At 38.6% G+C, this 27,592-nt stretch overlaps 1 protein-coding gene across 5 annotated transcripts in view; it reads left to right on the top strand.

The window, feature by feature from the left end:
• Positions 1–27,592, top strand: part of LOC117403418 (synaptotagmin-14) — an 89,661-nt gene that overhangs the window by 31,954 nt on the left and 30,115 nt on the right. For 4 of the 5 annotated variants that reach the window (XM_034005546.3, XM_034005545.3, XM_059024566.1 and 1 more), the window contains exons 2-3: positions 1,360–1,407; positions 23,136–23,288. In XM_034005546.3, coding sequence (XP_033861437.2) covers positions 1,360–1,407; positions 23,136–23,288 — 201 coding nt within the window. Of the gene's footprint in view, positions 1–1,359; positions 1,408–6,470; positions 6,552–23,135; positions 23,289–27,592 lie in introns of all 5 variants that reach the window. The other variant, XM_059024565.1, reaches the window with a different exon arrangement.

The following is a 27,592-nucleotide window of genomic DNA, read 5'->3' as shown; positions in this document are numbered from 1 at the left end:
CTTGTGCCTTTTTGTAACTGAACAAACAAACGAAAACTAAAAGTTTACATTAAACACTTCAAATAATACAAACGTGGAAATGGTGTTGTAAAGTGAAGGGGAAAAAACTCACCGTTTTGGTTCTAGTTTATTACATTCCACATAACAAAGTCTCAACAATAAATATATAATATACAATCTGTATAAAAATCACTACACAATATTTCCAGGAAGCTGGACACTGTATTAAGTGAGGCATTTCAGAATGACATGCTTGCCTTTTTTCTGTCCCGTGAGATTCTGACTCACTCTAAAGCAGCGCAACACTTTTTTTGTCCCAGATGGCTTTCCATAGAGATCACTATGCGTGCGCGCGCATAATCTGGTTTGTTTACTTTTTGCTAAAACTTTTAAATAGTCTCGATCCTGTGGTTTTTTTTTTTTTAACTATATTGAATCTCACATGGAGCTCTTTTTCATTTGCCTTTTTTTTTTTTTAACTGTCACACAACTTTTGATGAGGTGGTAAATAAGTGCAAGCTATTTGTGATTTGTAGGGACTACGAACATTTGATTTTTGTATCCGAATACATGTCAAAAAATATTCATTGGGATATTTGTCCCAGCACTATCTTATAATGTGAGCAGTTCAACTTGTATTTTGAGTGATCAAAGAAACCACAAATAATAAACTGAGTCATCTAGGAGAACATGGCACACTTATTAGTTAATGTCACCTCTTCTGTGAAAAATAGCGAGTCTATAATGTCAATAAATTGTTGTTGCATGAAATGACAGTTATGAAAAAATAGAATGTCTTGCAAGGGTTCTGAAAAGAGCATTTTGACTGTCTGAGAGGGACAGGGTGATAATGGATATCATTATTGAATGTTGGGGATTGAAAGAAACATGTACACCCAAACATTAACTTTACTCAAAAGGTCATTCTCCTCACCCCCGTTGCCTCGAGGTCTGTGGATGCCATTACCCATCCTTGGGATTGACCTTTGATAGCTGTAAGAGTTTTACCTCAATTGAAATGAGATCCTGGGCTCTCTTATTCTTACAATACTTACACACTAGTACAGTAAAGTATATTGCTAATAAAGATGCAGCCTTGGTCTTTGAATCATTTATTTAGGAAGATCTCATGGAATAAAAGATTTAGCACAAACAGATGAAGTACTTGTCATGCCAGCCCACCTGTTTTGGTCATCCTACACCTATGTTCTTTGTGGTCATTCAGCCAGGGAATACTAATAAGCCCTGATTTATTAATTATGTTTGTGTGTGCGTGTGTGTATTTGTGTGTGTATCCGTTTGTCTTTTTGTTCCATGCCATCAATGCCATTGTCATTTAAAAATACATTTTCTCAACAGGTGGAGAACGCAACTGTGGAGTACATGAGCTCATCTGTATTAGAAAAGGTAAGATGGTAGTTTTATTGTGACCCACAAGCCCCTTTTGTGCCCTTTTCCTTTGCGATATTTAGTCTAAACTGAACGATTTTGCAGCTGGGATAGTAAAGTTTGATAATAGGTTTGCACTTCCAATACTGTACCTCATTAAATACCAATGTGATTTATCGACCTATAGTTGTAACAATTTATATCGACTATTAAAGAACCAGCATAAAGGGAATTGACCTGCATACACAATGGAGTTTGGTTTTGCAAGAATACGTAGACATTTTAGAAGCATGTCCATGTCTGGGAATCTGATGTCACTTTTAAAAGGGGAGTACCCCTGGGATTTAGTACCCCTGGGATTATTCATAATAATACATTTACTTTAGTGGCTTTGCTTGGCTCACACACCTCACAACTCTTCCCTCCTTCCCCACTCAAAAGGTATCATATTATATGTAACATAGCAATAGTTAGTTTTCATTTTAACAATAACTGTCATTGCTGATATGAAAAATGAAAGTACTACCAACCTACATACAATCCTCCTCTGGTCAAATGTTTTTTTTTCTTTCTGTGCTCCCTGAAACTTGCTAAAACACAGAGTAAATTGAGGTGAGACTCTTACTGTAAGAGTATGAGGTACTTGATAAACAATTTCATGCACTCACTACTCATTACCAATTCACATTGTTACAGCTAGACCATTAGGGTCCCTGTAAGACAAAACATTGAAGGAGGAATGTTCTCTTCTCAGTCGTAAATTCATCATGTGTTTTTTTTTTTTTTGTTTTTTTTTTTTACAATTGAATGGCTGGACATTGTTTTGCATCTTCTGATTAAAATGCCTTCCAAGACACTGAAAATGTGATCTCAATTAGCTTGTCCTGGCCTGATATTTTTTATCCTTAGAAACAAGATTAGTAATGTGGAGGCACCTGTTTGTTTCTATATTTATTTCTGAAGAACCATATAGTTGTAATTTAACTTGGTTAGGGCATTCTTATAGTTATTGAGACTAACAAAATCTGGAGAAGGTGACTGTCTGTCTGCCATATGCATTATATCATGGGCTTTACATTTCTACACATCTAGAGAACCGCATAGCTAGTTGTGATGAAACTTGGCAACAACATTCTTCAGCTAAAGATATCAGAATTGTAAATCAAGTAAAGGAAGCTCAATGCAGAATAAGATATTTTCAACAGCATTCCTGCCTCTGCTGAGCCTTTAAATGGATGAAACTACAGTGCAATACAGGGAATGGTTTGCCTGTCTGTAGTAATTTATATGTGTATTAAATAAACAGCTATCCGTTTTGGTAATGTTACTGCTAGTGTTTTACTGAACGCTTTGACTCTCAATTACACTTCACCGTTTGGTAATCCAGACATGGGTAATTACTGTTGCAGGGTTATTAGCCAGTTTTTCCTAGCTGTGTCAGTGTATTGTACCAGTGTTATTAATCGTGCTGGTTTAATGCTATGCCTCATAGCATTTTTGTGTAATAAAAAGCTCTATGGAACAAACTGATAGTGCGAAAGCCTAAAGGCACAGTGATTATGCTGCTGCACTTTACACAACCCCTCATTTGTAGCTAGATTAGTTAAGGTGGTTGGAAGGTACAAGCTGTCTGGCTGTTCTTAAATTTCAGCTTCACCCTTATTCCTTGTGTCAGGCAGTTTTGGATTTTGTCTTTATCTATTTAATTTACTAGTAATTCACTTTAAGTCTGGCTGGCAGGAAACACATTGTACACAGCACTATGTAAAGACTGGGACACTTTTCATAACAAGCCACTTGCTATGGTGTACATAGTGCAGTATATATGTCAAATCATTTTGATACTGGTACTAATAGTGTGAAGTCTCTACTTCTTTTTAGTGTGAGAAGGCGATTTACCCACCCTTTTTAGCTGTACCATGTTTTGGTCATGTGGTCAAGTGACTTTTTGGCTTCCATATGATAAATACCATTACACTATGTCCCCAGGCATGTTTTGCTTTTGTTCAGAAAACACCCTGTTCTACTTTATTTTTAAAAGGATGTACAATAGAGAGCATGTGGCATAAACTCTAAACCTGGGTATATCAACGTATTGTTCATTATGAAGTTTTGCAAGGGTTAACTAAGGGGAGAATTGTTTACTACCCTCATTACTGAGCATCATGATCTTATTCACATAGAAGAACTTCCTTCCCTGCTGCTGAAAAATATTCTACAGGCTCAGCTCACAGTGGGGGCTAATTGGATTCCCATCAGTGGTGCCTGTTTAATAATATAGTAAAGCAGAAAACATCTCCTCTGTCTAGGACTATGTGAACACTTGCATGACGGTGCACTTGATTGTGAAAGTATATGTGTTCAAGAATAACAGATTTTAAACGTTAAATAATCATGGCTTCAATAACTGTATTCTCATAGCTCCCTTATTGTTTTTCTCCTGTCCTTTATTTTATTCTTTGCATTAAAGTTACTGGATTTCAAGTACAGATATTAGTATTTTTGCTGTTTCATCTTGCTTGTATTTTCTTGCTGTTTATTTTAATTGCATTCCTATCTTTTATGCCTGGAGGGACCCATCTTAGTATTCTGATGTGAATGCAGCCAATTGAAAACCAGAATTGTGACCTGTCAAGTTTTCGTTCTCCAACATAATTTTGTAGTATATGAACCAAAAATGCATGTTTCAGGATTAAAATCTAGGACTCCAACATTGTTTTCTTATTCTTATGAACTGGGATATCACTTTAGACAATGTGTTATTATTGTTCTTGTTATTATTATTATTAGTTTATTTAAATAGCTTCAACCTCTTTAATTTCCTGTGACATACTTGCAGGTAGTGGATTGTATACTGGACATAGGAATCTATGTGGGTTCATCTGCGGTCCTATTACACAAAACACAGGAAGCAAATGGAGAGGGGCAACTTACTGCACCATCAAGAAAGTGAAAATAAAGTTGGAAACAAGAAGGCTGTAAAATCTGATATTCTGTGTGGACTGTAACGCGCAGTGATCTACTTTTTCTTTGTACTGATACCTGTAATTTATTTTTCATATGCTTAGCGGATGATATGTTAGTTGTTAACATACATAGTTTTAGCTAGCTGTCTCTACGATCACCTGTATTTTCTGTATTCAGTTTATTGACTACGAACTCCACTGCACAAATGTATCTGTGCTGAGCTACAGTATATTTCAAGTGACTTGGACATAGTAAGGAGATTCTACAGTATATTGATTTTATCTGTTTCAACACTGCAGTTCTCTGCACTGTACTGGCACTCTCTAGCTGAAGGATTACTGGATGAATCTCCTCTGGGTATAGCCTTATTGCCAAACTGTAAATATATCCTCTTTAGATGTTTAACAGATATTTTGCATAGTGTTTACAAGGCATACATAACCCTGAACTGCACAAAAAATAAAATGGTCTATTGTCACAAAGATGGCCGGAGTGGGTGGCGTCAGACCAGATGCAGGAAATAAACAGACAGAGATTTGGGGTTTGGTGAAGCTGAGCGAATGCTTTCGCTCAGCATTTAATAACAGAACAGAAAATAAAAGGTTTGAAACAACAAAAACACAGGACACGGCACTTGCGCCAAAATAAATAGACAAACAAAACGTACTAAACACTTAACAAACGGTGCACGGAGAGACAAACAAACATGGTGAGTACAAACACTTATAGATTATTATTTTCCTTTACGTTCTCCTTCTCTCTCACCCGTTCTCCACTCTCAAACACCCAACACCGACTGAATGAAAATGTGCATCTATATATACTGTTGTGCTGGGATTCAATTACTAATTAATTATTCACTTGAATCCCAGCACGTGAATTAATTCTGTGCAACCCCGTGCTCACATATTACATTTAACCAGCACGTGAAGTGATTTGTGCCCTCCTCGTGCCTAAATACAAATCTACCTTTTTAAATCACACGTTAAACACAGACCCGTTTATATCCCGTGTACCAATCTATACACCAACATTTAACACACGCACGCAACATACAACACATAATAAGCACACAGGGGCGGGGCACATTGCCACATCTATCTAAAGAGGACTTCAAACATGGCCAGACTATCGTTCCAGACGGATATTTGAGAAATATCAGGAAATTGTCCTGGTTAATTAAACAGTAATATGTAGCTTTCATCTGTGCTTCTCTCCTGGTTATAGTGCTAATTAAGCTGATGCTACCTGCTTTCAAATTCCATGCGACTGGATGAGTCATTCTTTATTCTATCATGGCTATTAGATGGAGAAAAGATTCATGGAGTGTGTGTGTGTGTGTGTGTGTGCATGTTATAATTCTGAGTGCTTAGGACTGTTTCCTTGGCAACCCGAATCTCAAAGATCAGCCTGGCAAGGCAGGTGCAGATAGATGGCACCTAGTGACAAGACTGAAATGTGTGCAGTGTTTAGTTGTTGACCCCCTCCCTCCCACCTCTCTGGCAAAAATGCACTTGTTGCCACTCATCACTTATTTGGCTTTAAGTGCAGTTGTGTGCTCAAGCCCCTTGAAGGGCCTGTTAAACAGTTATTCATCCAGGGTCTATTGCCCCCTGCCTCCTCATTGGCAGATCTAGGCACTGTTTATAAAGCCCCAGTGGTTCACTTCTATTTATTGTGTCAAGCTCAAGAAGTCCCAAGATCTTGTCTGCACATTCATGTAGTTCCTTATGAATTATCTGTTTGGGTATGTTTCTTGTGTTTACCGCACTATGAATACTACACTACACTACACTACACTACACTGTCTTACATTTTCCAAAGCCCTTGCCTTGTAATGCACTAAATTAGAAACAAAAAAATACAGCACACAAACAAACCAACTGGTGCTGCTATTTGACCTGCACCCAAAATAAAAGCAAGTAAATATTTGTATTGTATAAAGATTATATGACTATTAAAGGATTTTTAAACATGCAGATTGGAGTGTCTGCTCTTATCAGGAATTCCTTGACATTGACAATGCTGTTTTAAGGTAGGTTCTGTATAAAGCAGTAATCATAAAAACAAAGTCATCTCTAAATGGTCTTTTTGTTTTTGTTATTGCTCTCAAGGTAGAGGCAGCAGTGCAGATAACTAGATTCCGTGTCAGAAGAGCAGAGAGACACGGTGCATGGCACAAGAGACAGCGTTAGGTAACAATTTAGAGATTTAATACAGTATGTGTGTGTATGTCACTAGAGCTGGTAGAAGGGTTAGGGGTGATACATTTGTATTTGGCTGGGGTTCTTCATTGGTACACCATTACACTTGTTATATATACAGCAGGTTTCACCACTTTCACTTTATGAGTTGTTCCTGATCAGCTGAGCTGACAGCACGTCATGATTTGAGTGGGGCGGAGAAACTGGGATCCAAAGTCTAAAGTAAAGCATCAGATATGATTGACACCCGTTTTCATATGCTATAAATTTGCCTTAGCTTGGATATCTCTGCCCCGGACGTCTTTGGTCAATTGTTGGTTGAAAGCATAGAATAAACTGAAAATGATTGTATTAATTAGCAAAGACCCTACAACTTGTTGCACAATGAAGAGGTATCGCATAGGTAGAGTTTGGTACAAGGTCTGTTTCTAAGAACAGTTCAAATTTCTACTCACAGGTGTAGAATTGGATTTTAGAAAAACATAAAAGAGAAGAGATGAATGAACTGAAGAATATGAAAATGCTTTGCTGCTTTTTTTTTTTTTTAACCGAGTTTAGAAAAAACAATTGAATTGCTTTCCAAAACTTGAAGGTAACTGTCCGTGTGAGTAATTGGAAAGAACTCTTTCAAATTGGGTTTCAAACAATTTACCAGTTACTGGACACTTATTTGCTGAGAAAGCAGAGCAGTTGACCAGAGTGATTGTAACTGTTTATTTATTTATTAATTTAGAATCTCCAATTATTTTACCCCTGATTTTCTCCCAATTTGGAATGCCCAATTGGTATAATTTTTCTCCTTCACCACGACGATTCCTCACAGAGCTCAGTGTCCTGAAGCTCAGTGGGCGTCCTCTGATCCCACGAGCCAATCAGCATCTTTTTACACCCAGGAACTCGACAGCGGATGTCTGCAGGCTACCGGCCTCTAGAGGACAAAGGCCAGCCCAGCAAATCTCTGCACTACAATACCCCTCGTACATACAAATAGAAATATACAGACAGGTGGCATTCAGTGGCTAACAAATCCAACAACTCCATTGCCATCCAATCAAGGTGTCAATTCTGAATATTAACACTTCATAGATTTTAGAATACATAATGCAATAAAGTATAATAAATGGGCTGCAGTGAATTACAAGCAGATACATTTCATTAAGGGGTTCTGTGATCATGAACCAAGAGAGCAAAGCATTTCACAAATTGGAAGTGGTTATTCCATGTTAATAATCATAAAAACCTTTACATATGTATAGTTTTAAAAAATGAATTCTTAAACCAATGAGGTCTCCTGGTTTTATTAATATGCACCAGTCTTTCTGTGTTTGGGAATGCATTAGGTGCAGTAGATAACATTTAAAAAATAAATATTTAAAACAAAAAAACTTTTAAACACAAAACAAAACAAACGGCACAAGGGCCAAAATAAACAAACACTAGTACAGACACAGCGATTAGCACAGTAGCAGTTGTTTCTCATATATTGTATTTTTAGTTCTTACTTGTAACTTTCCTCCTCTGAACAACCCAACTCTAGACACAAAGTAAAGCCCAGTTTATATACACGTGGCCATCTCTGAATTAACAATAAATTAATCAATCCGGAGATGGCCACGTTCTGCACGAGAGTTTTAACCTGCGTGGTTGACAGCCAATCTGTCAATAATCATCAGCTGCCGACCACGCATTCTCACAAGAGCTCCAAACATCACCTCTACCAAACTACATTCACTATAACAAATCCACCTGAAAATAATCCCACACAATACATTGAAATACACCCACAATAATACATTTATCAGCAGGGCTCTTCTGCCCTTCCACAGAGGCCTTTGGGCACAAATTACTTTATAGAAAGCATGACAAAGGATAGGCAAGTAGTATGGTAGAGCATTCTCTAGAGGGCCATATTTTCAAAGCATTTACTGGAGTCTTTGACTCATATTTTTGAAAAATGACAATTCAACAATAATGTACAACTTAAGAATGCTTAAGAGCCCTTCGTGTAAATATGGAGCAGGGCAGAGCCATGCTAGATATGTATTGTTTGGGGTTTAAAAACAGGGTGGTTTTTGTTCTAGTTTAATGTGGTTTGGCAGGGGGTGATGTTAGCAGTTTGTCCCTGCCAGACTGCATCTTGTGGGAATGCATGTTGGGCAGCTAATGAATTATTGACAAATTGGCTGTTGACCACGCATAGTAAAAGGCACGTGCAGAATGTGGCCATCTCCAGATTGATTAATTTGGAGATGGTCACATGTATAAAAACCTGCAGCTTTGGCTGAATGGGGTGGGTGTTCAGAGTGGAGAATGAGAGAGAGCAAAGGAGGTAAAGATTAATAAAAAGAAAATAGCAATTGCTACTTGTGCTGGAAGGACCAGCATGGTACTTGTTGGTGTTGGTGTCAGTGTGTGCGAGACTTGTTTTGTTCAGACGGTTTGCTTATTTTTGGCTCTGTGAGCTGTGTTTTTGTTTGTCCTTTTGATTTATTTTTCAATAAATACGCGTAGCACTGCATCAACCCGCAGTACCTGTGTGTGTGTGTGTGTGTGTGTGTGTCAACTTCTTGGTCTGGGGACGTCATCCACTCGACCACAAGATTTCTAACTACATTAATTATGCATTGATACTAAAGCAAATTAGTATTTTTTCTCCTTTCAAAACACAAGACAATGAAGACTGGAGTAAATGCTGAAAATATGGCCCAGAGTTATGGTAATACAAGCCATGGTAAAGCACAGTAAGTACATATTGTAAGCAGTATGAAATTTAAAATGACCCTTTATTTTTTGATAATTATTTTATTTATTTATTTATTTTCTTTAACAAGTTTCTATCTATCTGTGAACAGTAGAAGTGAAGTGTCTGCATTATATTTCTACCCGGCTGACTGTCCAGTGATCATCCTCTTGGATCAATAAGAATGCAGAGCATGCTCATTCCCAGTCAATACTAACTTTGATAACAGAGGGTTGCTAGGAAACCCATTCAATTCCACAGGTGCTGCATATGTCCTCTTGCCCTTTGCAGCAATTGAAATGGTACAGACATACAGTACATCTACACATGAAAACATGTTCGCTGTAAATGTAAGCTGTATTATGGCCCGATCGAGGGGAACCAGGATTGTATCTCCCCTAGGGCTGTGCAAAAGCCTGATGGCTTATTTGTAATCCACTTTAATTATTGTAGTTTACAGTATTATCAAAAATAATGAATAGCATTTGGATGGTACTGATATAATCATAATCATTTACGGTTTCTTGTAATTCCTATACTGTACAGTTTAGAAGCATTCTGTATTTGGAGGGGTTGAAAGTGATGTGAAATTGCAATTAATGTAATAGCAGGGTCTTACTTTGCAGTAACTATCAGTACAAGCCCATTAAGCGGCACAGCTCATTTCAGGTGGGATCCCATGCATTTTTCAACAAACTACATGTCATACTGTATGAACCTGTTTGTATAACTTTGCAAAAGACTTTCCAATATTCTGTGGTGGATGTGTCCCAAAGCATTATTTGTATCATCTCCGAGCAGCATCATCCACATCACAGCAGATCCAAGCACGGAGACACAGCATTCTTGACAACCTGGTGCAGAGCCAATTAAACCAGCCTGCATAGGGCTTGATGCTGCTAACTAATAGCCAAGCAAAGGTGATAGAACTGGTTCCTTGATATGCAATCAAGACGGGAATGTGCAGGATGTGTTATTTCCTGCGAGAACTTTTAGCTTTAGGTCTTTTTTGCTGCCGGTATTATTCTTTAAGTACTGTGACATTCCTTGTTGTTTGCAACAGTAGACATTGACATGGCCTGTGTATGGGGCTTAGTAGCGGTGTCTTAAATCCTGAGGTAATTTACTGTATGTGATCCCTGGGTGAAGCGGTCTCAGCCTTGTCACAATAAGTACACTGGAGGGTATTCATAGTGCGGAAAAAGCACAGTTAGCAGCACAGTCCCCAACTGCAGTCAGGCTGAAGTACATTAGGGTGTAAATGAAGATAAGAAAACAAGTGCAAATGAACTGCCGGGAAATACATGTTCTCAATAGCATTCTCAAGAATTATTTTGGTTTTATTTTTTTGTAAAACTTTATCGTTCCTGCCACCACTCAGAATTCCTCTTATAATAACCTGCTGCAATGCTGCTTGATCTTTTCTGGTCCCATAATACACCACACATTTCAGATGAGAGCTCCAGCATTGTTGGAGGAGGGAGCATGAACTGGTTACGCACTGATGCTCAAAGGATAAATGACTCCCAAGTAAAAGTCAAGAAATTAATTTCACAAGTGTTTTTTTCCGGTATATTAATAAATATATAAAAACAACATCACCAGCTATAGAAAAGTAATGAGTTTCATGTGAACACTGCAGGGTGTTTGCATTGTGGCACTGCAGGGGTGTGCTTCTTGAAGAGAAGAGGGGATACCCTTGACTGTATGCCCATTCATTGTGTTCAAATACAGGGTCTGCTTTCAGGTATTGTTTTGCATCACCAATTTTATTTATTTATTTATTTAAAGTTTTAACCCTTTGCGGTCCATTTATTAATCGCACATCAGGCATGTCAGGTCTAATTAATTTTCACACGCGCAGTTAATTTTAGACGCGCTGTTTAAAAGTATTTTTATCCACAGTCAAACGGGTTTAAATTGCCCTGCATATCAACAAAGCACTCACTAGGCATCTCCAGCCCCGCCCCACCCTTTCGTTCGCTATAGCTTTCACCTATGTAATAAATAAATAATAATAAAAATAATAGTCGTACATACCGATCAATCATCTCCTGATCACTCGTTTTATAACCAAACTCCTCAATAATGCGATCCAAGTCATTATTTTATTACTATAACATCTCAAAAAAGCTCTGCAAATGTCCGTGTTCTCTGTGCGCTGATTCAGTCAGCCAGCTTGTTTACTTACGGCCGCCCCGTTATCTGATACCAGATACCATGTATGACTAATCATGAGATACGCCTTTTTTTTTTTTTTTTTCGACTTGTCTCGGCTCCTGTCGCTCCCACTCGGCAATTGAAAGGTTTTCTCTGCTTTTTCCGGAGAAAAAACGACTAGAAACCCGTTTTTTGCATTGCTATAATGATGTCGGACCCAGTCCGACAAAGGACCTGTGAGGAATAATTGCAATGTCGGACCCAGTCCGACAATGGACCGCAAAGGGTTAACGCACTTGGTTCCATAGAACTATGTGTTATCGATGCCTAAACATTTGTGTTGATACCCCCCATTGTTCGGCTCTAATAAACATGTTTCTAGCGCTGAAATAAGTTTGGTGTAAATCAGTCAGGTGGGTCAGATTTGTTGAATTGTCATGGAATCCACCTATTTTAATTTAAGAGAGTAATCAATTTTTGGAAACTGTGGAAGGGTGGTGGGCAATTCACCGACACACACGGGAGACAGAAGTTTTATTTGCAAACATCGCCCTGGTGCCCAGTTTTATTATTTTAGATGCTTGTCTTATTGCCCGCAGTGGGCACTGTTGTCCGTGGCCAGAGTACCGACAACGGTACACAGGACCACAGAAATACCAACACTGGTAAACAGTTAAAAGCTGGCGCACTCACAGGTGCTCAAAATAATAATGAAAACAAAAGGCAAAATTAAAAGGGAAAATAAAACACAGTAATAAAACTACAAAATAAAGGTGCTGCTTACGCTGTGCCCCCACTGCCGCTAAGCCGGTCAGCTCGGGATCTCCGTCCTACGCTGTTATGCACTATACACTGGGGTGGCCAAGGTTCCCCTATCACTGTACATGCCCCCTTGGGTACGTAACAATAGATTTTAATAAATTATTTATTGCTGTCTGTCTTCATCAGCTGTGCTTGCCTGTTTTGGTGGCTCGCGCCAACCACTGTCCTTCTCAGCCAGCGTCTCTGTGTGTTTCCAGTCACGGCCACCCGAATGCATAACCCAGCGCAGTTCTTATGGGCCGAGCAATTCCCCCAAGGCCCGCCTCTCAGACACTCAGAGAGAGGGAAAGCCAACACACCCTCTTACCCACCTCTCCGTGTCACTGCCGTGACTGACAGGCAGATCTATGAGGCTGCTGCCCGCTTCCTGCAGTACCACGCATGCGCCAGATAGTCAGCACAGATTTCCCCTGTTACAGAAACCAAATTGAAATTGTTTCTCTTACACAATGCATGTTTTTTTTTACTTTTAGTTTTCTGTGACCCAGTTCACTTAGTAAATAAGTGATGTAGAGTAATTATTTTGAAGACCACACAAAGAGTTGCAAGACAGATACATTATATGCCAAAAAGCACACATTTGGAAGCTTCATACACAAAACCAGCCAGACATTCCCAGTTAACTTTATTATATTGTAACTGCCCAAAATTGTACTGATAATTTTTATTTATTGTGAAACCAGAAATTGTGAGTTTAAGTAGTTATTCATAATCATCAGCACAAGGTACAGCCAGAATATAATATATACAACACAAATATTATGTAATGGTAAAGCAAAGCCTGCTTTAATTGACCAATTCAATTGATATAGCCACACTATTATTACCAACATCCAACAAGCACAGTTCATCAACGTCTTTAATTAGTAGAAACCCCCATGTTCACTCACAGTTCCTAGCTTAGGATGATCTCTTGATGAGTCCAAAGGAAATCCTGTTTAGTGAAGCAATTCAGAGTCATTTCTGTAACTTGATTGTCCTTCTGTTTGTAAACCACTGCTTAGCCAACAAACTAAACAAAATGCTGATAGGTGTGATCCAACTCCAATATGATAAAGAGAGCTTTCTTGATGAAATCAAAGCAATTCGATTCCAAACCGTTGCTATACTGTGGAACAGCACAAACACCCACCAAGGCATGTTTGGCTGGTAGCGTTCTTCTGATTGGAATATTGGGTAACAGGTTCTACTATGTCACACCTGTGTATCATTGCATCCTGATGAATGAACCAGACTCAATTAACCTACTTTGTGTGATTAATGCATGAAATGACTCAGCTCGTTACAATGTATAGCTTGGCTGAGAATAGCAGTTTAGGTCTTTTCTGGTCAGTCTAGTCTAGAAGTATGCCTTTTTACCAGTTCACGATCAATATTTAATTTTGGTTTTTTATGTCTGAAACTCAAGTTATCTGGTGCCATAATTGGTACATGTTTGGCTGTGTTTGAGAATGGTCAGGGTGCAAGGTCTTGTACAGCACAAACCTTTTAAATATCACCACTGTCAGATTTAGGCAGCGCTAAGGAATCTGGGGTCATTTTAACCATCTACGCAATATTAAAATTGGCTGAGAGCAACCAGAGCAGTTCTTCCAAAAGCAGAGTACAAGAAAAATATATAAAGTTGGTAGTCTGCTGTTTTGATGGATTGTGCTGGGGGTCAGCATTCCTCAAGTCAGAATAATCAGACTGTATGGAACTACCATTCTACTAATAAATGTACATTATTTACATTTATAAAATTGCATGTAGATCCTGTTTGCATGAAACATACCATTACATACAACTCATAAGAAATATAAGGGATTGATTTGATCAACCTATGTACCGCAAGAATATGCCACAGCTTGATTTTTTTTGAGTAAACATAAGTTGTTGATGCAATTCAGATTAATATCCTGGTGCTGTAAAATGCTCAAAAAAGTAGCTGCGTCAGGGAGATGGACATTTGCCGCTAAAGTTTTAATATGTGTGATTGTGAATCTGGCAGTTTTTTTTAAGATAGTGTTTTCAATCAAGAAGTCTAGCTGCTTTTCAAATTGTTTAGACGGTCATCAGTTTTACCTTTTTTTTATTGACCACTGGATTTTTATGCCGTTGGACTTGGCTAGTGCTTTTACAAATATATGGCAGTAATTAAAAGGAGTTTCATTTTCATTAGAAAGATCATGTTCATTGATTTTCAGAAAGTGAGATTGATGGCGTTCACACAATTTCAGAGCCCATAATAAAACATTAATTTTATAGCCCCCAATGTAATTGATTTGCAGTCAGCGGAATGACAGCTTCACTGGAATGAATGGCCTTGGAGTGTCATGTAAGACAGGTCACTGCTCTGCTATGTTGCTTTTGACCAATGGTTGTTTAATAGCCCCTTCTTTGTTCTGCCTTTGCCAGTCTGAACGAATGCCCAACTCCATACCCCAACTACCCCCAATGTTTCCTTGCCCTATTCTCATAATTGCTGCCCTGACTCCCAATCCCAAGTTTGTCTGTGTCCAATGTGCTTGTATAAAACCAAACCAAAACCACCCTTACTGAACAGTTTGAAAACTTCCAATGGCATACTGTTATTTCATTTGCCAGCAATAACAACACTGATATGTGTATTGGTTCACCTCATTGTGAAACCAAATAGTGAATATGGTGCCATATGCTATACTACCATCTACCCCTTAGTATAGAATCATGGGCTGGTTTTCCATGGAAAAAGAAAAATAAGTCTCATCTTTTCTCATGCTATTTTGGTAGTACCCTTCAGGTAGTGTGGGTTTCCATGTAGTTTTCTTTTAGCCAGAGAAATTCTCCATCCAAATGCAATAACCTAATTTAATATTAAAATACAGGAGGTGTACCAGGCGTGTTCTGTTACTGTGTGAGACACAGAGGTTGAGGTTGAAAACGCCGCTCAGGCGTCCAAGTTTTATTGACAGATCGCGGTGAGAGAATTTGGAGTTTTTAAACTGCGTGGAAACCTGTCCATTGAGTTACCAATGAAAATCATTCTTAAAGGGGAGAATGGAGTAATTAGCAGCATGGCCAGTATATATAATAAAGCAGTCATTTTAATCAAAGCTGTTATTTACCTGGCATTCAACTTTTCCCTTTGGAATGGAGCAGTCGCTCTACTCATAACGCCCCCCCCCCCCAGGATCTGTTTGCCTCTGCTTGTGAATAAAGACTAATTTGCTCCCTGACTTTCTGCCTTGCAGCCTGTTCAGTCTGGTCGTTTTAGTTTTAATAGTCTCTGTGCTGCCAGCGAAACAGGGCCTCCTGCATGTGAGACCATATTTGGAGGGAAGGTCACAACCTGTCTGGAAGATGGTTTAGAGATGTAGCTGTCAGAGGTTTTATTAGGTAGATAGCAAACTCTTTTCAGGGCTGGTGCGTCAGAAGTTAAAATGGATACAGTTTTCAACTATTGAATAGTGGCTAAATATTAAGTCCTGTTAATTGCATTCTAACTCCCATTAATTGAGACTTTCTACCTATTGTTAGTATTTCTTCTCTCGCAATCTTTTTTTTTATTTATATGCATTTCTATTTGTTGTCTGATAAGTAAAGTGTAATAAAAAATGTATGTTGTTTGTATTGTTTACTGTATACGAGGCATGCGTGTGATACTAGTATACACAGCTTATGTGCAGAAAAATAAAAGAAAAAAATGTCATGTTTTATAAAATGTGTCTAAAGAAACTGTGCCTTCCCTCAGTCCACCTGCCAGTGTCTTCAGATTCAGCAGATAAATGTGGAAGATGTTTTTGCAGCCTAACTCAAACTCACATGGGTGGCTTCATTTGTGTATGACTGGGATAGTGTTGCATTAATCTCCTGAATAATTTAGACAGCGCTGACATATAGGCAGATAACCATATGGTGTCACACAATACAAGACAGGTGTGGGCATCGGTAATATGATTTCCAGAGAGGGATAGAAAAAAAAAAAGTCCTTAGATTTGTAAGTCTGCTGGATTTCAAATGTCCTGCTGTTTAAGGAATACAACTCAGCCCTATCTCTGGAGAATACATTGCCGTGTGTGGATCTAACTGCAGAAATATACAGTTGTACTCTAGACTAAAGGTGGTGTATGGAAGGGACCAACCAGCAACGGGTGGGGTGAGGTAAAACGAACAGTCCCTAATGTACAGATGAATGCAGTACATGATAGAAAGGTAAGATTGTGTGTTTGTTTTGTGGTTGTTTTTGTGTCTTTCTGTCTTGAACAGTCTTCAGTTCTTCTATCCTGCTTTTTAGACCCCCAAACTCAGTCTTACTCATGCCCTTTTCTCGGTAAGGCAGACTATGTCTGATTTAAAAAAACAACCCCAGAATCGGCATTAAAATGAAACAATTTGTATTTGTTGATGCCTATGGAAAAGTTTCAAAAAAAGAGTTATTGTACACTGGACTCCATTCAAGTGGACTAAAGGAGACATTAGCGGCTAATGGCATTTATACACTATTTGTTTTTTTCTCTGGTCAGGTATGCAGGTTATGCCCCCTCAGACCAGACAGGTGATACCTTGTCCATTACTGACTGTTCAGTTCCAGAGTGACTGGAAGCAAAGAAATAAATAAAACAACTACATTTCCAAATTTGCTGTGTTTTGTCATGTGGCTGACTCACAGGGGGAACCTGACCAGATTTCACAGCTTTCCTACAGAGTCATTGTGTTGGGTTAATGGATGTTACCCGCCGTAACATCTCCCAAGTGGACAATGTTTAACAGTTTCTTCTTAAATAGAATTGCAATTGTATTGTTGCTGATGCAAGCCGGGACATTCAGGATGACTGGCAGAGGTTCTAGCTGCGGTATATGTGAGAACTATGAGAGTTGACAGATGTATTGCAAATGTAGCTAACCTAGCACCAAATAATGGAAATCTAGGACCAACACCACGGGCTCTGCAGTCTATACTGTGTAATGCCTTATTGTATTAACTGTATGGGCATTGTCTGTCATGATGAAGTGCGCCATTGTCAATATACTACAGTATTAACAGGAGAAACCTGCATTTTCTTAGCGCACACAACATGCTGTAAGAACATCTACGAACGAACTAAGCTCATGTGTTTCCTAATAGCTGATTGATTCCAGAACTTTAATCATCAACAGACTTTATAAGCACCCAAACAGTACGTTCATTTGGATTACAGCAAGTCAGTGAGGAGTCATTTCTGTGGCTGTTTTCATGATGGACAGCTCACTACCTCAGGACTAAACAGGGACATAAGCTAGCTTATGAGACAGACTACTTTTTATGATTCAGGTTTTGGACAGATCAATCATGTGATAGTTAAGGTTTTTTGTTTTTTTTTCTCATCTATTTTTTTTTCTGGGTACCAGAATGATCAATTTCTTAGATCCACGTTAATAATTCCTAGGTGATGAACAATACATGCATAAAGATCTTTGCTTGAAATCCACATTTGCTTTCATGTGGCACAACTAATTTCTCAAAGATACATTACTGTCAGCAAGTTCAGCACAAGTGCTTTTATTGTCCTTGAATTCAGCAAATCCTTTCTTTATTATTTCTGTTGTGCAAGAGCAAAGCTCTATTGCGTCCAAAGCAATCAGGAAGGGAGGACTGCATACATATAGCACCATGTCCAAATGAACACAACTATAGACTTTACAAATCAGTTAATTGGCACACACTTGAAGTACCTTTCTTTCTTTTGCATGTTTTATGTATGTAAGCTTGCATGCATTTTCACACATTTATGCATACAGCAGTCTCATACTCACAGCTGCTCCCCCACACAAGATGAGTTCAAACCAAGTTTAAGTCTCAAGTGTCCTGTTTTGGTGTTTGGCTCTTGTAGCAACTGCTCTTGAAAGCATATTGAATCTGGCCGTGTTAGGTTAACCAGGGAAAGCACATCACCCGCTGCAGGCAAAAAGAAGCAGATATACTGTATGTTTTTGCAGTGGATTTTTTGTTTTGTGATAAGTGAATTGCAATGTACTGTAGGTGGGGGGAAAAAAACCAGTAAGAGGCGTTTATGTTGAGTTGTCTTGTCAATAAAGTAGAACTCAGTTTATGAATGAAGAACAGCATTTCCTACTGTGTATCATCTGCTATGCACAACACATCTACCGGCACACTGATGATTAGATCTTTCATGCAAGATTTACAGTATCCGGGTTATGAACCCCAGACTAATTAGAGACCATTATTTTTTGACCTACTGAGCTACCTCCAAAACTGTATTAAATAAAACCTACAATTCCAGTTGGTAGCTATCTCACTTGAAATTTGTTTTCAGTGTTTGCGGTTGGCAGACTACTAGTCCGACCTATATAAGCATCTGCCTGTGTGCCAGCCAGGAAATTCAGAGGAAGATAAATTTGTAATGTTTTCACAACAAGAATTCTAACCTCCAGAACATGTAGGCCTAAGCTAATCAGAGGGCTGCAGATCCGGCCCTCAAACAACTCCAAGGGCCGCAAGACCCCCTTTACCGCAATTACAAGGCAAAATTATACATTTTAATTTAAAGAGCTATATATTACATTATATAAACATTAATAATGTAATAAAGGATTGAACACATCAATACAAAAGAAAAAGCATTTAAAGAAAAATGTGCTACTTACTTAATGCAACGCTGTGTGATCATATTTTCCACTGGCTTTTTGAAGTTAGGAGTAAGGCAGGTGCAGGCACATCACACCTCAGCAGTGAGGTTTCCATCTGTCAGTCTGTTGCGTTTGTTGTTTTTGATGTTTCCCATCACAGAGAATGTCTGTTCACATGTATTGGTTAAACCAAAAATTGACAACAGCTTTCCAGCGCAAAGGCGGAAAACAGGGCCTGAAAAGGTTTGCCATAGTTGGGGAATGCCCTCTTTCTTCAGCTGGTTGATGACGTCGTCATACAGTGTACGCATGTGAAGGAGTTCCTCCTCAAAGTTTTTCTTGTCAAGCCCAAGCCTCTGGCAAACAAAAGTCAAATCTGAACCAGTTTGTAAGCAATGACATGAATGGCTCCAGCTCATTTAGTGATGAAAACCTTTTTTCAAAACGCTCTGCTAGTCCAGTAAGCATGCCTGAGTGAACGGACGTATCATACTCTACCTCGCTGGCATCAGAGCAGTTCATTGCTTCTTTAAGATGGGAGAAATGCATGAAATTGTGAGACTGCAGCTAAGCTGGCATTAACTGTAAATGTAGCATGAATTTCCTGACGATGGCAATTAGAGTAGGTAGGAGGTGATTTTTACCCTGCATATCCAAGTTTAGCAGGTTGAGATGATCAGTGAGATCAGTGAGAAATGCCAAATCCAGCACCCACAAGTTCATCCTGTGCATGAGAACACTGAATAAGAAACGGATAGATGGGAGTAGTGCAGTGAGACATTCCAGTACCTTTCCCCTGCTTAGCCAATGTACTTCAGCGTGTAAGATGAGGTCCCCATATTCAGTATCCAGTTGATTCAGAAGTTCGATAAACTGCCGATGGTGCAATGGTCACCCTCGTATAAAATTAACAGCATGCACCACTTTGTCCATCACAGCTTTCAGTCTATCTCCCTTGTCCAGCTTTGCACAAAGTTCCTCCTGGTGAATTATGCAATGCACCCTAAAAGTTAGGTATGTGATATCTCAACAATGTCACAAATCGATCCATTTCTTTTCTTTCTCTTTTTTTTTTAAAAGCTATAATTATTACCACAGAGAAGTATTCAACTAAACTGTCGGGTTTAATCAGCAACAAAACTCTTGTGCAAACTGAAGCTTCATACCTTGCAACAGCACTCTGTTAACACAGTAAATTCTACACTTTTTAAAGAAGCCGTGTACGTTGATGTTTTTCAGCTGGATGAGGGGGCCGCAGGTAGATGCGTTAAGTAGACCATGGGTTGCCCACCACTAATGTAGGCATTGAACAGTTTTGCTATGTACACAAGATGCCCTAGGCTGCACATCAGACCAATTCTAGTTAGGACTGGACACTAGTTAGGTTTAGTCGCTACTGTGTATTTGTTGTGTTCTACAAATACAGTAGCTTAGTTGTGAGAAATTGAAATAGGGAGTGATTGAATATCCACTATTGCTATTGTTGTTAAGTTAAATAATGGAGATTAGGTCTCTGAAAAGGTAGTTCTCTTGATCTACCCCTCCTACTATGCACTGGACTTGCCTGACCTAAGCACCATGTTACTGGATTCTCAGCTGAAGCACTATCCTTGCACTATTATGTAATTGTCTATACAAATTGTTTTAATCCTAAACATGTTACTTCTTATACTATATTGTATTCTAGTAGTATTTGCTCTTAGTGTAAACTACACTGTATTTCAATATTGTTTTTGCACTGTAACCTTGTATTGCCTGCCCTGTAGCACCTGTAAGTCGACTTGGATAAAGGCGTCTGGCAAATAAACTAATAATAATAATAGCACTGTCACGTTATATTATCAACCCCTCACTGTCAAGCTAGGTGAATATGGGGAGTTTATACAGGGCCCAGCTTTGATGTCTGGTGGAAGTTTGTGTGTCTGTCTATCACGACAAGGGAATGTTAATTTATATTGGTTGGATTATAAATGACAATTGTGATTAGAATTTCTAAAATTAGAGCCAAATTTAGAAGGCTGGAAACATTTGTGGGATATTTAAGTTTTCTTGCAAAAAGAGCTGTTGAAGTTAATAATAATGTTTCAATACATCATCAACCGGTGTGGAAATGGTTGGTGAATGTACAGGTCATGTCCTATTTTCCATATACCAGATTTTTCATTCCTGTGACGGGATATGTATGTAACTATTTTACTTATTTTTTGCTTATATTTCCAAATGTGTATCTTTAGGTTTTTTTTCTTCTCCAAACAAGCACAGTGCAATGTTAGAGTCTGGTTTCTGGGAATGCTTTTTATTATTCAGAATATGGCTGGCAAAGATCTCAGCCAGATCTCTTACATGAATGCAAATTGATACAAGAAAAGCAATTTCCAGGTCCTGTGCTGGTACCAGACCCCATCAATTGGTAATGACCTCCGCCAGGCTCCGGTTTCACTCCTTTCATGGGATATTATCGACCGCATGGTTTTCACTGTGCCAGTGCCATCAGATATTGTGCAGGCATGAAGGGACAGGCGTCTCAGATGAAGGCTTGCATTCTCAGATGGAACACTAATAGGGTATTAATAATACTAATTAGGCTAAATGGAGCACTGAGGGAGAAAGCTACATGTGGAGGTATGTGGAGTTTGCTGGTGGCTCAGTGTTTAAAACACATCCTCTAGGTCACTATTGTAGTGCATGTGCTTGTGAAAGTAACTAAATTGTTGGCACCTATGTCTTATGGAAAAGGGGTGATATGGACGCAGACTTCTGTTTTTTTTTTTCTGTAGAAACATAATAAGATTACAAATGTCTAACCAAGACTATATAAAATATTTTAAAATGCACCATGGTTCATCTAGATGTTGTATCTTGATATAAGTTATGTGGTTATTAAAGTGATTATAGTTAAAAAAAAATGTTCCATACATTTTCTCCACCATGCACATCCATTCATTATATAGGTCTAAAATTTTCGGTTTTGAAAGAAACAGACATTTTAGCAAACATTTTATTTCAAAGCATGATATCTGGTACTGTACTAGGTTAAAGACATTTCTGTTTGCATGCCACACTTTTAGACTGTCTTGCACTTCCTGGGGCATTTTACATGGAGGATGACATTTTCCCCACCCCTTCACTGGCTTCTTTCCCCACCAATAACCAATCAGCTGCATTTCCTGTTGACTGACATGCCTTCAGCCAGTAATTTGCTTTGACCCAGAGGATACTGCTGTGAAATGGCCCATAAAAGTGCAAGTACAAACAGATAACCCAAGAATATGGCATAGAAACTGAGAGCTTGCTTTAACCAAAGTATTACCAAATATGATGTTTTAAAATGAAAATACATGTATTCTATACAATGTGTTTCTTTGAAAACTCCATATTTGATACAAGTGCAAAACAGGTACGATTTATGGAATTATTTTGTTAGCTGCAGTTACTTTAAGGAACATCTCCTGTGTGAATCGCTCATACAGTATTTTCTTGCAAAATCAACTAGTTGTATCTCTAGGACTATTTGTTTCATAAACAATGAAAGTAAATGGCTGACTGTTCGCCATACAGTTTATTTTTTGTCCCTCCCTAATGGGAATTCCAGCAATGGCTAGCACTGTTATATGCTGGTCCAAGCTGGTTTGGGAGACGTTGGTCACTTGGTGCTTGAGCTGTTCTTGAGCTGAAAAAAATAGTAAAACTCTCTGTAAAACTCCCTTTATTAAAAAGATCTAAAGTCAACTGTTTGCAGTAAACTTTTTATGGGATTTCATTTATCGTTCTGAAAACCCAGTAAAGGGATCAGTAAGTATTCTAATTCCCAACTTAGCGGGTCACCAGTTAATTGGCAGTTTCTGGAATTTTCAGCAGGGTTTGCATTTGTATAAATTTCTTTCAGTGGGGATTGATATCTTTCACATTGTAGTTAACTCATACCCATGGTATGCACAGTATATTCTGGGTCAGCCTTTGCTATTTGATTAGTGATCAAATAGACCAATAGAAGTGGAATCACAATCACATGGACATTTAGTAGAGAACATTTGGGCCGTGCGTATTGTTTAATTATTTTTGGTTCCTACATCCGCACACTGTTCAAAACACATACATACCCCACCCTTCCGGTTAATGTGCTTGAATGCCACGAAGGAACAGGTTGAAATTGAAGTCATTTTCTTTGTTGATGGAATCTACCACTAGGAGGTCTGTGACCTTGCCATGGAACAGCTGTGTTACCCAGAGCTTTCTAGTTATTCTTCTGTCTGCTTTCCTCTCAGTGTCTCCAGAGGCGCTAGGATTCCTGTCGGCCGTCGGAGTCTTCGTTATCCTCATGCTCATCCTTTTTTTATACGTCAACAAGAAGCTGTGCTTTGAGAATGTCGGGGACCTGTCATGCATGGACGAGTACAGAACGGGCAAGGATTTGAAAGGTAAACTCTGCGAAGTGGCTTTCCAATCTGGCTAATCTTGTTTGTTTTAAGGTCTCAGAAACCAGAAATACCTGGTAGTCCCTGTCACAACACTGCATCATGTTTCATGGCCCTCACGTCTTAACCCTTTGCAGTCCATTTATGAATTGCGCGTCAGGTGCGTCAGGTCCAATTTATTTTCACGCGCAGTTAATTTTAGATGCGCTGTTTAAAAGTATTTTTTTTTCCACAGTCAAACAGGTTTAAAAGGACCTGCATATCAACAAAGCACTCACTAGGCATCTCCAGCCACGCCCCACCCTTTCGCTCGCTATAGCTTTCACATATGCTAAGAAATAAATAATAATAATAATAATAATAATAATAATAATAATAATAGTCGTACATACCGATCAATCATCTCCTGATCACTCGTTTTATCACCAAACTCCTCAATAATGCAATCCAAGTCATTATTTTATTACTATAACATCTCAAAAAGCTCTGCAAATGTCCGTGATAGTCTCTGTGCGCTGATTCAGTAACAGCCAGCTTGTTTCCTTATGACCGCCCCTATGTAATGCCAGGGGCAAGTATGACTATTCATGAGATACGCCTCTTTTTCCGGAGAAAAAACTACTAGAAACCCGTTTTTTGTGTTTTTTTGATGATGTCGGACAGGGTCCGACAATGGACCGGATAGGAATAATTGCAATGTCGGACCAGGTCTGACAATGGACTGCAAAGGGTTAAGCTTTGACCATATTGCTCACCTATCCTTTTTATAAGAGGCTTTAGTAGGAGAGTTACTATGCTCCAGATAACTGTTGTATCATTGTAATTCCCCTGGCTAAATATAAGTAATTTACACAAAATACTTGGAATTTGTTGACCGTCCCTGAAAAAACACATATGTGGGGTATGGTAGTACCAAAAATGTGGGTTTACATGTAGTTTTCTTTTAGGGAGAGAAATTCTCCTTCCAAATGCAAATTACCTAATTAAAATGCATGAGGGTACTGGGACAGTGCAAGGCTCTCGCCAGTAGAATTACTTTCTGGAACTTCGGCTTGGAAATGGGTCTATAAGGCTGCCCCGTGAGGTTGGGCTTACTCCAATACAATGTGTTGTCGTGTATAGACATGACAGATAGTGGTCCAGTGGAAAAACTGTTTTCCTTCATCCTTAGAATGCTGGGGGTTGTTTTGACTCTAGTGGGGCAATCTGTTGTGGACTGTCTTCTCTCAGCTATATTTTGATCAATAATAACATTTCAAAGAGGTTAGCAAAGGGTGATAGAAATGGAGCAGTATTGGCTCCCTGCCACAAATATGTCCTGTCCTTTGTGATGCCGTTGAACTTTGGCTCGTCCCCAAAGCTGAAGGATTAAATAGGTCAGCAGTCGGTCACACAGTCACCTTGGCAATTTACCTGATCTAACCAATATGTAGACAATCAGAGTCAGATTCTGCTGTTGTGTTAAGAAAGCTCTGAAGGACTCTTAACTGCTCTTTTTACAAGATAGGTGAGTACAGGGGTGGGAAACCAAGGAGCTGACATTACTGAAGAAGCAATTACCAGTATCAGCAATTATCTGTGCCATTGTATAATGATAAGACAATCAACGTATTAGCACAAAACTTTACATGAATCACGGTTTGACAGCGTGGCTTTGATTGTGTTCTGGAATTAAGCAATACAACCCTCATTAGAGGGTATTACTGTTTTGAAGTTGCCAGACAAGGTAAACTACCAAGGTAGAGCCCCATTATCAGGGTTTTATTTCAATTAGAAACTGGTAACTAGTGAATTTATTATTATTGTAACTATTTTAAATCTTTAATGTACAGATGTATTTACCTTTTTCAATGTTTTACTGTCCTTCAGTTTTGCATTTTTAAAGTGTAGATATGGCCATATCATTTTTCATGGTCATCAACCAGTTCATAGTGCCTTGGGATGGAGCTTCCTGATTGGTGGAAACACACTGCCTCCTCAGGAACACTTCCCCAACCAGTGGAGAGGCTGCCCCTATTGTACACAGTAGCTCCGCCTCCTACCAATTACCTGGGATTGGAGCCTTGTAAGCCGACGCCTACAGAATGTTAACCCCGTAGTTGCCAGAGCCTGCAGGATGGACAGGTTCCTCTTGTTCCCTCTGCTGGTGGGAGGTGAACTTTTCAGTGCAGGGAATTCATCTACCCTGTCACAGACACATTTCACAATTAAAAATACATTTACATTATCCTAATCCTCCACCCTTTAATGTGTTTCGATTTACTTTTAACTTGCTTGCACCACCATGTGGTCCAATATTATATTTACAGTCTCTTCAAGGGTGTTATTTTTTTTAATGCTAGCAAAAACACATTCCAAACTGATGGTATGATGAGGGACAGCATGTTCAGGACTGGGGATCAAGAGGACAGTTTGAGGGTCCCAGCAGTGGCAGTGGGGCTCACTTTGCAGAACATCAACCTTGAATTGTTCACATCTTTTAATAATAAAAATTCTAAACCAAAAATGATCCAAAGGACTGTATATGTTATAAAGTAATAGGCCCCAGTAGAGTATATGGTTTTTAATAGCCCCTATCTTATTAAAATACTTGGCTATTTTTAACAATTTAAATCCAAACCTACCTTTAAACTCTATATTAAAGGAGTGCAAATACAAGCAAAGAAACAAAAAACGTTTAAGCTTCGAAAAGGGGGGGCAGTCGTTGGCAGGACCGATATTGCTAGTGCAAATATTTATTTTATTTCTTAGCAGACGCCCTTATAGGGTGCAAGAAAGTGGATTGTTAAAACCTTGGTTACCACTCCTTTAATCCTTGTCAGTGTTTTTCACCTAGGGTGATTTATTGCCCCCACCCCCCCTTAAAAACCATTAAAGTTTACGGTGGGCAATGAATACACAGATATGTGAATAAATCAAATCAGTATTTTAAGTCTTTCACTCTTTAACCATGATAAAAGAAAACCTCAAGGTGATTCAAATCAATTAATCATTTTTATTTTTATTAAGTCTCATTACATAGGTCTATAGAGCATCAATGTCAATGCTGGATATTAAAACTGAAGGAGCAAGGCCTTCTGCCTTTGACGTGGGAGTGTGGGAGGCTGCTATGAATCATTTTTTGTGCAAGACAACAGGTTTAATTATTTAGACTAACGGATCTTATTCAGTAATGTTAGAGCACTTATAATTACACAAGCACTGCCAAGAGGATTATGGTCAAAGGGATAAGTAAGATAAAGTCTGTTGGGATGCCTGCTATTATATTTTCTGTAAGTTTATTTTGCTTAACTAAGCAGCTGTGGTTGACTTATAAACAGGGATCCTAGTTTTCCGCAATAAAAAAATGAAATTCTCCGATAAAAAAAAAATCTGCTTCATTCCGCGAGTAAAATAAAAGGGCAAAAAATTTGTTTTCTCTGCCACATTATAAGACATACATTTGTTGTGTCCCTCTATGTTGTATTTTAGATTATAACTTGAATTATTCTTGAACTGTAACCTTGTATTACAGTGTAACACGTGTAAGTCGCTTTGAATAAATACGTCTGCTAAATAAATAAATAAAATAAAAATGTTTACACTTTCAAATTCTAAGTTACAAGCTTACCAGCACTATTAATAAATAAAACAAACAAACATACTTTTTTTTTTACTTCAAATATTACAAATAGTTCCCTGTTGTAAAGAATATATATATATTCATGTTAGTAGTATTCATGTTAGTCTTCATCATCCGGACGGCTATTGTTAAAATAGAGCTGCAGCATTCCAGCTACAATTGGTCTGACTTTGCAATGGCACCACCTTCCTAATGTGTTTGCTGAAAAAACCTCCAACTGCCAGTTGATCCACTTTGTACAGAGGAATGTCAGCTTTTACACACATTTTGACAAAATCTGAAACAGTTTCCCGCTGTTCTTTGGCAGTTGTAAGACACTGAAATTATCCAAACACAGTGGTCTGTTTCAGTGTTTCCGATGGCCCTCCTGTTTCGGCCTCATCTTGTTTACGTTTCCTTGCATTCAATTTATGTGTTCTAGAATGGTCTGCCTACGAGTGTAACACCACATTACCATCGATGTAAAATTCGTCCTTGCCAAACTCGTTGACCCCATTTTTAGGGGTTATTTTTGTTGTTTTCGGCATCTTTGAACAGCTCTGAATACTGAAGTAAACTGAACTGGAAGCAGTGTTATTACACAGGTATGTTTACGTAAATTTAAAGCAAACTTGCCCATGTTAATGTTTATATTGTTACTTCCTGCCCGTCCATCTCGGTCAGCTTACTGCCTGGCTTACCCCGG

This window comes from Acipenser ruthenus, chromosome 5, assembly GCF_902713425.1.
Source record: "Acipenser ruthenus chromosome 5, fAciRut3.2 maternal haplotype, whole genome shotgun sequence".
Lineage (NCBI taxonomy): Eukaryota > Metazoa > Chordata > Actinopteri > Acipenseriformes > Acipenseridae > Acipenser > Acipenser ruthenus.
The sequence above is the reverse complement of the archived record's forward strand: the minus strand, read 5'-3'. Positions and strand labels throughout refer to the sequence as shown.